This window comes from Onychostoma macrolepis, chromosome 11, assembly GCF_012432095.1.
Source record: "Onychostoma macrolepis isolate SWU-2019 chromosome 11, ASM1243209v1, whole genome shotgun sequence".
NCBI classification, from domain to species: domain Eukaryota; kingdom Metazoa; phylum Chordata; class Actinopteri; order Cypriniformes; family Cyprinidae; genus Onychostoma; species Onychostoma macrolepis.
The window spans coordinates 22,685,630-22,703,985 of record NC_081165.1 but is presented as its reverse complement, the minus strand read 5'-3'; the positions used below and the strand labels follow the sequence as shown (position 1 = coordinate 22,703,985).

The 18,356-nt window shown below is 37.7% G+C and overlaps 1 protein-coding gene across 2 annotated transcripts in view; it reads left to right on the top strand.

The window, feature by feature from the left end:
- The window catches only part of LOC131549832 (inactive N-acetylated-alpha-linked acidic dipeptidase-like protein 2), a 271,029-nt gene that overhangs the window by 228,598 nt on the left and 24,075 nt on the right, over positions 1–18,356 (top strand). For both annotated transcript variants that reach the window (XM_058792346.1, XM_058792347.1), the window contains exon 12: positions 16,367–16,460. In XM_058792346.1, the coding sequence (XP_058648329.1) occupies positions 16,367–16,460 (94 nt within the window). The remainder of the gene's footprint in view (positions 1–16,366; positions 16,461–18,356) is intronic.

Below are 18,356 nucleotides of genomic sequence, written 5' to 3'. Positions count from 1 at the left end.
TGTTTGAAATAAGATTATTTTGCTTACCCCATTGGCAGATTATTTTGCTTGTTCTAAACAAAAACTCACTTAATTTTGATGTTTTTTTCTGAAAACAAGACAATACTTTTTACTTGTCTAGAAAATCCTTCTCGATTTAAGAATTTTTAGATATTTTGGCTGGAAACAAGACAAAAAAATCTAAGTAAGAAAAGCATTTTTTGCAGTGTGGAAATTGCTGTTATTTTTGGAAACTTTTTTTGTATAAAATGAGAGACTCTTTGGCTCATTAGGGCTAAATTTAAGCATTTTTTTTTTTTTTTTTATCCTAAATGCACACAATTAAATTATTTTTTATTTTGTCATTTTTTTTTACATAATTTCAGCTTGAAATGTAGAGAAAAAAAAAAGGATTTAATATATATTTAAAAAATCAGCTCACAAGTGACATTTTCTTTTCAAAGTTTATGTGTAAGTATGTGTGTTTTATTTGTTATATTTAATAACATTCTGTTATGTAATGACAGCAGTGGACATTAATTTTATTTTTATTTTTTATTAAATGCCCACAAAAAAAACATCCTACAACACATTTGTATCATAGTTTTGAACATAAATATTGTATAATGGATTTTTTTTTTTTTTTAAATCATAGCCTGGTAAAAAAAAAAAAAAACTTTATATGACAAGAAAGAAAAAAGAAAATTGTTCAAATCTTTTAGTTTTAATAAAAATCAACCCCCGGAACATAGCAATGCACAAAGTTAAAGAAGCATCTTTTTTTGAAACAAGTAATGATGACAGATTGTTCATTTTAGGTGAACTGTTTCTCTTAATCTTTGAAAGAGCTGCTTCTAAGAAATGAGTTTCTTCTGGGTTGCCATTTAGATTTTTGTATGACACAAATTTGCAACAGATTAATCAGAAGTTCCCGTCAGTCTGTTTAATAACTCCTAATCGCTGTCGATCTGTAAACAGATTACAGCAGTCTCTCGTGTAGATTGGTACAAAGTCTTTCACTCTGGTTTTTCTGTCTGGACCACTTTTGCTGATAGTCATTTATTGGTTTCTCAGTCAAGATGAGTCTGAATAGTTAGACACACAAAGGCTGAATTTCGCAGTCGGCTGTGCTTTTCCCTCTTCAATGACCTGCAGATGAACTGGATGTTTAAAACATTAGGAATACGAACGATTTCTTCTTTGGATGTTTGTGAAAGAGCAAATTACTGGACTTCTCCAGATTTGCTTCTGTTGTTTGCATCCCACTTTTGAATGTTTTGAAATGGATTTTTTACAGTCGCTAATCTTGATTTTTTTTTTTTTTTTTTTTTTTTGAGTCAATGGCAGATTAACAAAACGCAGACATTTCCACGTTATCTCCCCAAACGAGGCGTGTGATTGGTTCCCTCCACCTCCTCTGCACCCCAGCACTGGCAGCATATCAGGAGGGGTTTATCGCTGCCTAATACATAACATGACAAGATGTCAAGGAGTAATTCTCCCAGACACTCCTGGGTTTAACTCTGCGTTTGGATGGTGCTCACCCAGAGATACTCTTTTATCACCTGGCTAATACAATTGGCGTCTCATTGTATGAGAGCTGACGCATGTGTCGTCTGACACACATTGTTACATGGGAGTGTAATTTGTCCACGGAGTGAAGGCTGTCCTAGTGTCTCTGCTTCGTGTTCGCTGGTTCATCCCAAGCGTGGTGAAGACTTGTGGCTCATCCATCACTGCTGCTGATTAAAAACAGCCCTTTGTACTTTTGAGGCCTTTTTGCTGAAAAGTTGAGAACTTAAAATCAAGATGCTACGACACTGGGAGCCTGCCTGGCAGTTTCTGAGGACAAATTTGCCTATCCTTTCAGAGCATGTTATTGCTTTGACTGCCCGCATTTCACCTTATTTCCTTTCCAAAAAGAAGGTTTATGGATATTAAATGCATATTTGAACTGTTTTCCTTTTGTATGAATCAAACATTTTAAATCCCAAATGGAGTAAAGCAGATGTAATTAAAATTAAAGTTGCCTATTTTTATCTTAAAAGTATATTACAGATGTTATATAAAATTATATTCAAATAATATATAATAATAGTATAAGTGATATGCTGACATTGATCACAATTATATATACACTACCATTCAAAAACATTCATTTAATGTTTTTAAAGAATTCTCTTCTGCTCACCAAGCCTGCTTTATTTGATTCAAAATACAGCAAAAGCAGTAATATTGTGAAAAATTTTACTATTTAAAATAACTTTTTTCTATTTGAATATATTTTAAAATGTAATTTCTGATTTCAAAGCTGAATTTTTAGCATCATTACTCCAGTCATATGATCCTTCAGAAATCATTTTAATATTCTGATTTACTGCTAAAAAATAAAAATAAAAATAATTTATTATTGTTGTTGTTGTTATGTTGAAAACAGCTAAGCAGAATTTTTTCAGGTTTCTTTGATAAATAGAAAGTTCAGAAAAACAGCATTCATCTGAAATAGAAATCTTTTGCAATATTATAAATGTCTTTATCGTCACTTTTGATCAATGTAATGCATCCTTGCTAAATAAAAGTATTAATTTCTATATTTAAAAAAAAAAAAAAAAAAATACTGACTTCAGTATTTTAAATGGTATAGTGTATAATGTTACAAAAACTTTTTATTTCAGATAAATGCTGATCTTTCGATCTTTCTATTCATCAAAGAATCCTGAAAAAAATGTACTCAACTGTTTTAAATATTAATAATAATAATAATAAAATGTTTCTTGAACAGCAAATCAGCATATTAGAATGATTTCTGAAGAATAATGTGACACTGAACACCGGAGTAATGATGCTGAAAATGTAGCTTTGATCACAGGAATAAATTACATTTTAAAATTAATTCAAATAGAAAGCTGTGATTTTGAATAGTAATATATATGTGACTCTGGACCACAAAACCAGTCTTAAGTTGAATAAATAAGCTTTCCGTTGATGTATGGTTTGTTAGGATCAGACAATATTTGGCCGAGAGACAACTATTTGAAAATCTGGAATCTGAGGGTGCAAAAAAGTTAAAAAATTAAGTTCTTTGCAATGCATATTACTAATCAAAAATGAAGTTTTGATATATTTACGGTAAGAAATTTACAAAATATCTTCATGGAACATGATCTTTACTTAATATCCTAATGATTTTTGGCAAAAAAGAAAAATTGATAATTTTGACCTATACAATGTATTTTTGGCTATTGCTACAAATATACCCCAGCAACTTAAGACTGGTTTTGTGGTCCAGGGTCACATATATACACCAATGTACAATTTTGGCCAGAGGGACTTTAACAATTGTCAGCATAGTAATTTTATTGCTGTTGACAATCAAGTTCAGTTTCAATGCTGTTTACAAGTAGAAACTCAGGAAACCTCACCTGACCTTCGTACTGAATAGTTTTGATTTCAAATGTCATTTTCAACTTTTTTGGCTGTGTTTCGAGTGGAACCACATAGCACTGCATCTTGTGTTTTGTCAGGTCTATCAATATGGGTTTTTTTCATTCTGTATAAATAATTTATTTCTGAGCACAGAAGCCCTTTGAAGCAAGCAATCACTTCTCTTTTCTTTCACACTAAATCTATTCTGTCCTTTTTATTTTATTTTTATTTTTTTACTTTGTCATTTTGGAAATGGACCCTGCAGTGTTTTTTAAGTCCCACAAAAGCCAATTAAGTGCATATGCTATGCATCTATAATGAAGCAAAATGGCACGTAATTTAAAGTTGTAAGAAAACAAATGCAAATCTAAAATGCTGTCATGGGTGTATGCTATCAGTGTACTCCACAGGGATAGCGGTTTCTCGCTGTCTTTACAGCTCTGAGGCATGCACAGTTTCTGAGAACATCAGTAATTAAAAATTAACACATCATAACACACCAAGCCAGCTAATCTGTGCATTTGTAACATAGCATTAACTTAAGTCTACCATTTTTCCCCATTAATAAAGCAGGCTCCATCTGTGTTCTATGCATACTGTCTTATACATTACAGGCTAATTGTAATATTCTGAGCAGGGTCACTGCAGTCATAAAAATGACAGTTCGGTTGCACTTTCACTTTTAGAACATTTTGTATTTGTAACAAATAAACAGTACATTCAATTCATGACATTCGTTTTATGATGGATAGAAAACATGGCTGCAAAAAAAACATTAGTCAGGACATTGTTACACTGCAAAAAAAAAAAAAAATTAAAAATAAATAAATAAAAAAACAAAGAAAACTGTCAATCTTGTTTTAAGTAAAAAATATTTAAACATTCAAAAAACAAGATTATAATTACTTGGAAAGCAAAAAATAAGTCACAAACTGAATTCAATTTATTTCTCTTATCTTATCAGTGAAACCTCAAAGTGCATTTTTAGCCTTTTGTTTTCTAATTCCTTTCAGAAGAAGCTGAACTGCAGCCATTTAACTGCCTAAACATTTATCACAGACATGTCAATAAGTGCTTGAATTCTGAAAAAGCTATTAGCATTGTTTTAACATCACATCCCATTGATGTGTCCTCACAATGCTTCAGTATAATATGTAGGCAAGACTGATGATTGGTTACAATGTTTTGTTTTTTTGGAGCACAGTTTATAATTTCTTATTCATTAATGGATGCAGTCACAGAAATGTCACATTTTAATGTTTAGCCTCTCATTCATTGATTCAAGATATCTGATGTCAGATTAAAACCTTTTCATCCCCTTCACATTGTTCTTTAAATATTTTATTATTTCATTATTAATGAAATGTCTGAATTGGTTATTCACATTAGCAGTCAGACAATTTAAACACTGTAACACTTTATATATGAAAGTTGAAAGTGAAATTTAATAGCAACATTTTAGGTTTTACAGATTTAACGTAAATTTACAGTAAAAATTTCATTAACTGCTAATTTTAAATACCATCCTACTGAAGTACTACAATTATTTTGTAACTTTATAATATACTGTCAGATGGAAATGAGAAAGTTGAATGATGAATCAAAGTTCATCACAAGTAGCTTTTCCATAAGCAGAGGTAAATAGTAATATATAGACGGTGCACACTGCGTCTCACGCTGTCACGTTGTTGACGCCAGGGAAACACGGAGACGAGGAACTTCGGGACGAAGACTTTATTTACAATAACCATAATACAATGACGATTCACACAACTAAGACATCTACATTGACAATAGAGACCGAACACAGAAGCGAGGGAACACAGGGCTTAAGAGTACAAGGGAGACGAGATAATTAACAACACAGGGTTGGGGACTAATTAACTAATGATGACAAAAACTAAACCAGGACAGGAACTCCAAATAAGGACACGAGAGGAGGGGAAAACACAAGACGTAGAGACACAGTCTGACACTACCCCCCCACCTCCCAATAGGCGCGTCCCGCACCGTACAACATCCAACGGGGAGGGGGGGTGGGTGCTCTCCGGACGGATCAGGGGACTCAGGAGGCCATGGCGGGTCTGCCTCCAAGACCTCGGCCTTGGCCCTCGCCTCGGCCTCTCTGGCGGGAACCTTACAACGCCATTTCTTGGGGAAATTAGGGGTGGATCTGGGCAGGCGATCAGGGATAGCGGGCTCTTGGGGGCGCTCTGGCGGCACAAACTTTTGGCGTCGCTCTGGCAGCGCAGAGATAGGGAGGCGCCTTCGTGGCACGGGTGCAGGGGGGTGCTCTGGAAGCGTGGACTCTTGGGGGCTCTTGGAGGCGCCTTAGTGGCGCAGGCACTGGGAGTCACTCTGGAAGCGCGGACTCTTGGAGGCGCTCTGGAAGTGCGGAGTTGGACGGGACCAGCGGAGACGCAGGAGGGCTGGACGGGACCAGCGGAGACGCAGGAGGGCACTTGCGAGGGGCAGGCACTGGCGCGATTGCCATACTCTCTGCCGGCGGGCCTGCCATACTCTCTGGTGGCGGGCTTGCCAAACTCTCTGGCGGCGGGCTTGGGCGGGCCGCGGACGGCGGCGTGTGAGGGAGAGACGCGGGCTGCGGACTTGCCATACTCTCTGACGGCGGGCTTGACATACTCTCTGACGGCGGGCTTGCCATACTCTCTGACGGTGGGCTTGACATTCTGTCTGTCAACGGGCTTGGGCGGCCCGAGGACGGCGGCGTGTGAGGGAGAGTCGCAGGCAGCGGGCTGGTTCCGACTCGGGACCGGACACTTCCCAGACACTTCCCACGGCCAACGCGACCCCCGCGGCCAATTTACAGAACTCCCCCGCGAACTCTTAGAAGGGGCGATCCTGACGGGCAAGGGCAAGGGCAAGAATCAAAGCGTCATCCATCTTTAATTTCGGTTTTGGTTCGGTCTTCTGTCACATTGTTGTTGACGCCAGGGAAACGCGGAGACGAGGAACTTCGGGATGAAGACTTTATTTACAATAACCATAATACAATGACGATTCACACAACTAAGACATCTACATTGACAATAGAGACCGAACACAGCAGCGAGGGAACACAGGGCTTAAGAGTACAAGGGAGACGAGATGATTAACAACACAGGGCTGAGGACTAATTAACTAATGATGACAAAAACTAAACCAGGACAGGAACTCCAAATAAGGACACGAGAGGAGGGGAAAATACAAGACTTAGAGACACAGTCTGACACACGCACGTGCACACACACACACACACTGGTGTCTGGTTTGCTATCCTTGTGGGGACTCTCCATAGGCATAATGCTTCTGTAAATCTACTGTACAGATCGTATATTCTATTGTCCTACACCAACCCTACACCTAAACCTACCCCTTATAGGAAATTTTCTGCATTTTTAGATTTCCAAAAAACTTCATTCTGTGTGATTTATTAGTTTGTTTAGCCGTGGGGACCTCAATTTAGGTCCCCACCATGACACGAGTCCCCATGAGTCTGTGTGTACTCAGGTTTAAGTCCCCACCTGAATAGAAAAACAGGTACACACACACACATACACAAATATCATGGTAACACACAACACTAAAATAATGCAATACATATGAATTAACAAAACTCTAATGTGCATAAATGGTATGACAAAGAAACAGATGAAAGCAAAAAATAGGTATTATAATACAAATCAATATATATACAAATAATACACATCAAATATGAAGTGTCACACATAATTACATTTTTCACCTCCACAAACTGTAAATTTAGCAGTATTTTACTGTAAAACTACATTAAATGTCCTGTGGGATGTACAGTTTTTCACCATATATAGCAAGGGAAATTATCATTAACCAAGTTACAGGTTTTTACCATAGCATTTTTTCCATTATTATATTTTTCTTTCTTTCTTTCTTTCTTTCTTTAAATTCCTTTCAAAGGCTAATTATTTTTTAATTATATTACAAATTAATTATACATAATATAATGACATAACATGTAATATATATATATATATATATATATATATATATATATATATATATATATATATATATATATATATATATATATAAAATATGTAAGGGATAATCAACGGCTAGCTCTGCATTAAACGATTTGAATGCACGACGTGGAGGCGAAGAGCCACCCGACGCGCAGCATAGGAAGCGCATTAATATAGAACGTGATTAAACTGACCTGGAACTACCTGTGCAGTTAAACGAATTTAATCAACACCTGCCAGCCAATCAGAATCGAGTATTCAGACGGACCATGGCATATATATATATATATACACATATATACATACATACATACATTATATTGACGTAATGGTATAAGTATAAATAATGCTATATAATTTTTATGTCTCATAAGTCTGTTGAGTCTTGTTAATCTGGTTTAAAATAAACAATTTTCAACAATTTTGCAATAGACTTTTGACACTGTGCCAACTAACTCCACAACTAGTGTAAAGTTTCCAAAATATATGTCTGCTATATACAATTATTTATTTATATATGTTTGTTTGTATGTGCTGTATGCATTTATTTATTTTAATTCCCAAATGTAAACTTTAATAAGAAGTATTAATCTATGTTTCCGCAAACAGTTTGAGCAGCATAATATCCTAATATATAAGAAATGCTTCATAGGGTTTTTAAATTTTATTTATTTATTTATTTTTACACATCTGTGGTACTGACATATTGTTCATTAACAATACAGAACAATGAATACATACAGATTTTTTTTTTTTTTGATGAACCAGTCTGATCACGTAAGTCTATTCTTGCTCTTTGAATCCAAACACAGAACTCTGCTAAACATATGCAGCTCTCTAATTAGCTTTTAATAATCAAAAAGATGCTTGAGGAAAGGGAAAATTGCGAGTTTGTAAGTTGAAATGAAACTTTGCTAGCAGGAAGCATAATTGGTTTCAGCATCTGGTAGATGTTTGTCATGAATTAATCTCTCCCCAGTTTACTGTTCAATAAACACTCACATTTGCACATTCCTCTTTTTGCTCAATGGTTTTCCCATTTTCTGCTGGTCATTGCTACAGTTCTTTAGTTGAGAATGTCATTGTGTGTTTGTTGAAGTTTTGACTGGCTGAATAAAACATTACTTGAGCTCCTTTACAATGCCCTCTAATTACCCATTTACATATGAAATCACAGGGCTTCAATTCATAGATGACAATTTTCATAATCTGCCAGTTCCTAGCCAAAACGGAAGGTTTAACAGCTGAATTCATGCACAACATGGATGAATGAACCACCAGTAAAACAGACTCAACACAAACACGCTTCCGCTGTTTACAGCTTGCTGGTCATGCCGCTCATTGAGAATTGAAGATAATGTAAATCAATTGTCACATAAGCCCCTAAGACCCATAATACACAATAATGCAAGTCCCTGTTGAATAACTGGTATGCATTTCAAGATAATACGCTTATACCACAAACGAGGCATCTTTTTATATTCACGAGACCTTTTCTACCTTTCTGCATATTTAGTTGTTTTTCGTTCACTGTTAACTCTTGACACACGGTACCATCTGGAAGCTTAATGACAGAAGCAGAAGGCCGCTTGACGAGAGATTCGTCTTCCTGGACATATTGCAGGAATAAATTTGATTGACAGTGGTCATTAAGGCATTGATTCATTAAATGCCATGTGGTCAGCTCTGAGTTTTAGTGCTTCATTGCTGTGTAAATCTGCAAAGGCTGCTTGAATTGTGAGGGTCAGTCTGTCATGCTGGTTCTTTGTTCGGTCTTTCATGGATGCTGGCTTTGTGAAGTTGTCTGTGGGTTGGTTTTTGTGGAAACCAGTGAATATTGAGGTTTGATGTCACTTTGTAGCAGTATTTCCGTATTTATTTGGACACAGTCCTGCTTAGTGTTAGGTCTCTGTTATTCACTTTTGGTTTTCGCCCACTATTCTTCTTCATTGATGAAGTCTTGCCATTGTTCGTACTCGGTCATAATCGTAAAGACTGTTGTTCATAAAACACCAAACAATTGAGCTGTTAAGGTTACAGACGCTTCAGCTAAATGGGCTCCTATGATTTGTCTTTTTTGGAAGTCTGAAGCCCGGTATGCACCAAGCCGACACCGACAAACTAGTGGCAACAAAAGCAGACTGCAGGGTCGGCTCACGTCGGCAGCGTCTTTTCTCGTGCACTGGTTCGCCAGCTGAACAGCCAATCAGAATGATCAGATGGCTCGACTGACCGACGAAAAAAAGTCGACGAGCACCAACTTCAGCCGACGGTGCGGAATACACTGAGAAAATGTAGTCGGCCGATGAACAAAAACTGCCCGACGGCCGACCGTCGGCTTGGTGTGTACCGGGCTTAACAAGTCACTCATTTCTCCACACACTTGTTCAAAACATTGCTTATACTGCATTCATATGTGAACTTCAGAATATAGACATTAAAAACATACATTAAAAGATAATCAAAACATTTTTTTCTTCTCGCTGTAGCTGACACAAATATATTAACCCCTGCAATGGGTGTTCACATTATTTTGTCCTACCCCTGTATATGATATATTTGGCTTAGTTGAGCAGTGAAATAATCATCCAGTAAAGTGCTTCAGTTTACCAGGACAGCTCAACTCTACCAAGTTGGTTTGCATGGTATGAATGATTCATGGCATTGTTTAAAAAAAATAAATATTAAAAAAAAACTTTTTTTTATTCACTTTAAAGGACTCACATTTTTGGAGTTTTAAACCTAGTGATTTTGTAACCATTATTTGGAACACTTTTTGAGACCCTAATTAATACAATTTTTTATAAGAAATTTGACATTTTTTGTCCTCAATACTGCCTTTCCTCTCTCTGTGTCTTTGTCATGCTCTGTACATTTGCTTTACATCCATGCTTTCAAATCTTCCTCTAGTCTGTCAGATCTGATGTGTAAATCCCACAGTACATGTGCACTTCCAAATCATGGAACAACATGCCTGACCCCGTTGTTAATACTCGCCCCACTAACAGAACAATGCGACATGGAAAACAAACACCCTTCAGTCTGGTGTTGAGATCAGACACAGGCCTGTCTCTGTGCTGTGAATCCATGTTCAGCTATTCATCAGTCAGGCTGAGGCGCTCAGAGGGAGCCCTCTGCTGTCAATAACCCCCCGCCTCCACCGCTCCCGCCTGTCTCTAATGTACACAAATATATTCCCCTGCAAAGCCCTGCAGTACCAACATGTCCTGGAGCAAAAGGCAAGCTGGTGATTGAAAAACAAGAGTGTGCACATGTGCGCGTGTGCTAGCTCACACAAATACACACTGACAGTCTTTGTAAATGCCACAAGAGATTACAGAGGACAAAAAGGCTTCTAATGCTAAAAATAACAACTGAATTTAAATAGGAAAGGGCTGATAACTATCAAAAATCAGCATGCTTATAAAAATGTGGACTCATTGGGGTTTGATGTCTAAACATAAACAGAAACTGTATGTGCAGACTGAATTAGCTGTCGGAATAGCTGATGAGTTGTTTACATGCAGAGCAAAATTGGGCCAATGGGCAAAAATGTATGTGTGCTGGCCAGGTTTCGCTTAACTGTTGGCTTTTACCCAACATAGAGACAATAAAAAAAACATTTCGGTGTTATCTGTGGTTCTGTATTGACTTTAATAATGAAATGTTATATTTTTGTGATATATGTGGTAATTTAGAGACATAATTATAAAATATAAAATGTTTTATGGTATCTGGTGTCCTGTAGGGACATTAATTGAAAATAATAAAATAAAATAAAATAAAATACATATTTCAGTTATATCAGTGACAATAATAATGAAATTTAATATTTTTTGTGATATCTGTGGTACCTTAGAGACAGTAATAACACAAAATATGTTATTTTTATTCTGTGCCAAGACTATACCTGCTAATAACACATTTCGAAGCTCGCTCTCTCTCTCTCTCTCTCTCTTCATCTTTTGTCATTTAAATACGCTGACAGCAGCCATACTTTTTAACATATGCATCTGTTCACCACCTTAAAGTGTCTGCAGACAGCAACTGAGCAGATGATGAAATTTGCCAACACATTTCTAAACAACATTGTGAAAGACTGGAGTGAAAGAATCCAACTATAGAAGATGTAGTGAATGTAGTTATATGTGCAATATATACATGTTTCATGTATTGGAATTAGTTGAATGTGTGATAGTCCTCTCATCTCTGTGGCCTTTTTCTTGTAGGTTATTGGTTTCTGCCACCCAATAGATAGACAGAGCAGAAGAACTAAAGAGCATCTCCAGGAATGAGGCTATAAATAAAAATTCAGCTTTTGGGTTCAGGCACATTCTGTAGATTAATGCTCTCTCTGCTGAAATCAATGCTGGAATCTCTCTGTGACTGATTCCACGTCAAACCAACTTACACTTAGGGCTTTAATAAGAAAGCAAAAAATAAAATGTTTTTTTTTTTTTAAAATAGGAGAACAAGAAAATGTATGATATTGATGTATTGCAGTTACGGAAAATTTCAGTTGTTTCAGCATCAAGTTTTAGCTTTTACATTAGTAGGAACATTTTAAAATCAGTCAGAGTTGTTCTACACATTGCACGCCTATTAAAGATGCCTCAACAATATACTTGAGATCATTTTGGTAACACTTTACTTTAAGCCTTGATGTATAATGCATTATAAAGGGTTATTAAAGGCTAAAAGGCATTATAATCTTTCATAATGTGCATTGTAATGCATTATATCTTGTTGTAAATAATTATAACCGACTTTAAAATGAATTGACAAGTGTTATAATGTATTAACTGTGGTTACAATTATTCAAGATACAATTATTCATGAGATCGTACAATGCATTATACACTGTTAGACATTTCAAAGGGTTTTTACAGTAGCAAACTGTATTTGATTTACAGTTGCAAACTGTACTGTTTTACAGTAAATTACTGTAAAAAATCGAATTCATCAGTAATTTATTCATTTTAATATAGATTTCATTATAATTTTTTTAATATAGAATTCATTTTATTTGTACCCTACATAGGTACTACTGATATTGAATTAAAACAGACACAATAATTACAAAATATAAAATTCTTTATTTAAAACATTGCATGTATAACACTTAAAAATACAGTCTTCCAACGCTTTGAAACGACAGCGCAGTTTACCGTGGCAAAGTTTGTAACTGCCATGTTGACGAGTAAATGTTACAAGGTTAAACTGGTGTGCAAAAATCTGACAAAAACACACAAACATACATATATTCTTACCTTGCTTGCAGCTCGTATTCTCTCGTAAGGTGCATCGACACACAATGCAGATGTTCTCCAAAACTCTTCCACTCTCACGGGTTCATCCCTGAGCAAAACCCATCCTCGGACACGAGTGGTGCTGCGTGGTGCGACTCAACAAAAGATATAGAAAATATAGAACCCATTATACTATCTACAGTGGATGCGGACAGTAAACTGATGCCCCAGTATATTTCTGACGTACAGTAGTACTCCAAGCGCTCGTGCTGTTTCTGACATGAAGGACAAACAGATTTTCTAATCATTACAAGCAATGTAACACGTCCAATATAGTCAGTCCCAAGCTGTTGCGGCATTGTAGACACTGTGTAAGGCAAATTGTGTCAATCCAAATGTAAGAAATTAGGAAAATAAAACAACCTCAACAGAATGGCGCCAAAAAGGCCGTACAGCAAATACAGTAGTATACAGCAATTTTAAAAATACAGTAAGTCTCTGTATGTGTTGTTTGACGTCACAGAAATTTCCCATGATGCAAAGGGTATTACAGTTACTTACCGTAAAGGGAATTTACAGTATTATACTGGGTGGTATACAGTAAATAACTGTAGAAATTACAGAAATGTCTAAGAGTGTAAGGTGCATTACAAGGCAAAATGAATGCATTAATGCATTATACTCATCAATTAAATGCATCCTTGCTGAGTAAATGTATTATTTATTTATTTTTAATTTACACCAATGTTTTGAATGGTAGTGTATTACGGTTTACACAAAAGTAGCTGTTTTCAGTACTGATGCTAAAAAAATGTCTTCATATTAGAATGATTTCTGAAGGATCATGTGACACTGAAGACTGGAGTAATGATGCTGAAAATTCAGCTTTACCATCACCGAAATCAATTACATTTTAAAACACATTAAAATAGAAAGTAAAATACCATATTTGTAAAATACAATATTTCTATTTTTACTGTATTTTTAATCAAATAAATGCATCCTTGGTGAGCATAAGAGACTTCTTTCAGAAATATTCAATTATACAAGAGCTATTCTGTGTTCACTGTATAGTTAATGGCTGAATGAGATTGTGATCTTGTGGAAGCAAAAGCTATCTCCTGCCCTGGGGCTGATTCCTTTAAAGGGGTGGTTGATTGCAATTTCACTTTTTTAACGTTAGTTAGTGTGTAATGTTGCTGTTTGAGCATAAACAATATCTGCAAAGTTGCAGCGCTGAAAGTTCAATGCAAACAGAGATATCGTCTTTTAAAATTCTGGAAGTTTAATGCCTACAAAAACGGCTGGTAAGGGACTACAACGAACTACTTCCCGGGTCTGATACGTCACGGACCCAGATAAACCCCGCCCTCGGGAACATGTAAGGAAGGGGGGCGAGGCCATGCTGTGCTGCTTTAGAGAAGAGGAAGAGAAAACTAGGGGTGCACGTAAAAATCTATTCATATATGAATCACGATTCTGTCTTCTAACGATTCTAATGGATTCACAAGTTTCAAAATTAATGTTCTAAAACAGCCGTTCTTAATACTGTTCCTCACATCGCCCTGCTCTGCATTTCTCTCTCTCTCTCTCTCTCATTCAGATCGTCAGATCAGCTCCAACGAACTGTTCCAATTTTACATTTTCACATAGCAATGAGAAGCGTTATACATGGATGCGTGTGCGGTTGCCGTACTGTATTAAAGCTTTAATCAGAATAAAACCGTATATTAAAAGCTAACATAAGCAGTAGCATAATAACAGCATATCTAAAAGTAGGAGACAACAAACAAACCATTAAGAGCCGTGCTTGCACAGGTTCTGCGTGATCCTCTTCACTAATATGCTCTGCGTCTCAATCGGGCTCAAATTGATAAGCAATATAGACGACGCCATTGTTTACACATGCCGCTGAGCTGAGGGGCAGGACATTTAGACGCACGCTCGGCGGTTTAGTGAATCACAACACACTAAGCCAGCTAACCAATCAGAGCACATCACATATTTCTGAGGGAGGGGCTTCATAAAAACAGGAAATAATCGAGGCGTTTGTCAGAGAAGGGACAGAGCAGTGTGGAATAAAGGTCAATTATATGAAAAGTAATGCGTTTTTAAAAAAAACGATGCATGAACACATGTTAGACTGCACCCCATAAACACAATCAAGCCTAGAAAAAAAACAGTAAACCACCCCTTTAAGCAGGGTCAGTGGTCAGACACTGAATCCTCCTTTGTGGCGTGCATTACAGTGCCCTTTCACAGGTCATGATTCGGCCCATCCCGAGAGGAGATCCCCCCCACCCACCCACCCCCATACTGCCAGCCAGCAAACTAGCTTTCACAGAGGTCAGGCAGAAGGGACACTTACCATATGATAAAACCTCAGTCGATACGTGTTCACGCTGTGCAGTTTCCTTGCCCGTGTGTTAACCTCATGCAGGATGTGAAGGTACTGTTGGAGAATCGATAACGTTTGATCAGTGGGCGCTGTGAATGCAAGAAAAGCTTAGTACAGATCTTACTGACTGCACAATTACAATCAGCCTTCAGATGCCACTGCAGAGTGTGGAAAGCAACGGAATCCAACAAGGGAGTCAAAATAAATAGAAGAGCATTGGAAAGATAAGATGGAACATAACCAATAATTATGCTTCAACACTGAAAGTCTGGCAGCTTAAAAATGATCTTGTTATCTGAGCCCATTAGAAAGAAGCACTGTGGGAGCAATTTTAACACTTAAAACATAAATATCAGTGATGTGCAATCTGTTGCTAAAAGAAAGGAAGAGGAATGTTCGCCTAAAGTGCCTTCAGATTTTGAGCCAAATTAATAAATCAACAATAGTTGCATAAATGTGCTTAAAAATTCAGTAATATTTATCTTTGATCATTTGGGTTTGCCATGTTTTTTGTTTTTTGTTTCATCAAAAATACAGTAAAACATAACTTTGAGGCAAGATGGAGTCCAATCTTAAGAATAATACATAATGATAGCTAACTGACTATATATAGTGGGCTGGATTATATATGCAACTATATACGTGTTTAAAAAGCATATTGATTTTCTTTTTACGTGTCCTTATTTTAAAACTGAAAACTTTTTTTTTTTCTAATTTTCTCTATTTTTGTAAATCGTTTCAAATATCTGCACCCCTATTGACTATCTCTGATGTAAAACTTTTATAGCATGTACTAATAAAAAAAAAGTAAAAAAAAAAAAAAAAAACAACAGTAATATTTTGAAATATATTATAAGCAGTTTCCTATAAAATATTATGAAATTGAAATATTGCAATTTAAAGTAAATCAATTTAAAATATCTAAAATATTTAAAAGTGTGTCTTCAGTGTCACATGATCCTTCAGAAATCATTCTAATATGTTGTTTTGCTGCTCGAGAAACATTTCTTATTATTATTAATGTTGAAAACAGTTGTGCTTCATAATGTATGTAGAAACCTGAATACAAAACAATTTTTAAAAAGATAAATAAAACATTAATACAAAATAATAGAATAACATAAATATTTGTAAAGATTTGGTTTTGGTGATATTGTACAAGTGACATTAATGATTTCATTTTTTTTATATATATTTAATATCATAAAATATTTAATAATAAACAGTCAATCAATCAATCAATCAGTAAATAATCAATGAATTGACTTGGCAGAATTTTGATTGACAGTTCTTTTTGTCTTTTGTTGATTTAGATCACAGCCGAGGCCATCCTGCGACTCGCTACAGATCCCGTTCTTCCATTTTACCCTTTGGATATTGCTCTCGATGTTCAGAACAAACTCAAAGGTAAGAATGCACCTTTGAAAACTTTTTTACAATTGACATTCTTAATGGATTTATAACAAAAGTACAGTATGTTGGCAGAACTTTTCTGGAAGTTTGTTTGAGGGTGTAACTCAGCGTTGCAGGCTGGATCGGCTCTGTGTCAGTCCTTACTCCTCCCATAAAGATGATTTATGCAGAGATCATCTGTTTGGTTGAACCTATCGATCTTCCATTCAAGATTTAAAGAGGCGCTGAAAGAATGACCTTGATTTCTGCATTTGTAAAATTCTAATTGGTGCGAGTCATTTCTCGGCTCAACCGGTGCTCAGATCAAATGGACTTATAAGCTTCAGACCTGATTGGCCATCACTCTGGCACTTTTCATAAAGAGCTTTACCTTAGATGGGGAACAAAAAGGGAGAAAATTCCCATAAGAGGAAAACGCTTTATACGTTCTACTTCATCAGAGCCAAAGAAACCCAGGGGTAGTAATGAGCTTTTGACAGGCTTTTATTTCCAAATGTTCTCTACATTTTCAAAGACATGCAGAATTGGATTTCAGAGATTCAAATAACATTAAATGATTATATGATGTTTTATTAACAAAGTTCGGGAGGAGCACGTCAGATACTTAGCCTAATTAGACACAAGTGGTACGCCATCAGGCTAATCAACACAAGGGTACAAATACAGCTGACATACCTCCTTTCATTTGACGGCTAATCAGCATCTGGTTCACCCGTCTGTTGTGTTCACAATGTCTCACAGTGGATATTCCTCGTCAGGAGATGACTCCATCTCTCCCCCGGCCGCATCACCACAGCCAACCGGCTCCAGGACCACTACTTCCCTGCCAAGCAATGCAATCGAGCCCCAGGCTCCTTCTCGCGGGCGGCCTTCGACTCGTTCAGCCACTCGCCTTCCAAAACGCCCAGGCACACACTCGCCTTCTCCGGCGAGAACCCCAGCCGATTCCCGGCGTCTTCCTATCGGTCTACTAGGCCAGCATTTCCACCTATAGAAAAATGGACAGTGGCAAGTCTGAGGCAGGCACTGACCAACTCCGACATCCAGGCCCCACGCAAGTTCACCAAAGCGGAATTATATGATTTATACAAGAACCTCAAACCAAGTAATCTCTCTCCTAAAACCACCCCAACCCAAAAGGCTGTTAAACATTGCAGTAAACTTACGGTCACGCCTCGCGGACTCCCCACCTTCTTCCAGCTCCAAGATTAGCTCCCGAAGAACATCAAACAACGGCACTAGGCCATCAGCAAGCCAAGGCCGTGCCCCGGATTCGGTTGATGCAAGGCCCGGCGAGGTTCCGGCGGCGGCCCAGCTTTCCGTCGCGGCTCCCTCCTCAGCGATACCGAGGCCCACCACTCAAGCGGGCGTCTGGCCGCCTCCGCCACCAGTCTCGGCCCCGATGCCCACCTCTCTCAGCGCAGAGCCCTCAGTCCAAGCAAGCGCTTGGCCGCAATGGCCGGCTTACACAGCCCCGCCACCGGCCTCTCTCAGCTCAGGGCCCGCAGCCCAAGCACGTGTTTGGCCGCACGGGCAGCCGCATTCAGCCCCGCAGCCCGCCCCCTTCGGCCCGGGGATTACAGCTCAAGCAAGCGCTTGGCCGCTGTGGCCTCCCCATTCAGTCCCACAGCCTACTCCTTCCAGCTCAGGGATCGCAGCCCAGGCAAACGCTTGGCCGCACGAGCTGCCAAACACAGCTCCGCCTCCAGCCCCCTACAACGCTCTCCTCCAAGCGAAACCATCATACTCACTCTTCACCGCCACACCCATGCCTGTCCCCCCAAACGCCATCGCCACGGAACCCCCACAAGTAGCTCACAACATCCGAGCACAGATTTTAGCAGGTGCAGACGTCGATCTCCCTTTACTCCTTTCCCTCCTGCCAACTTC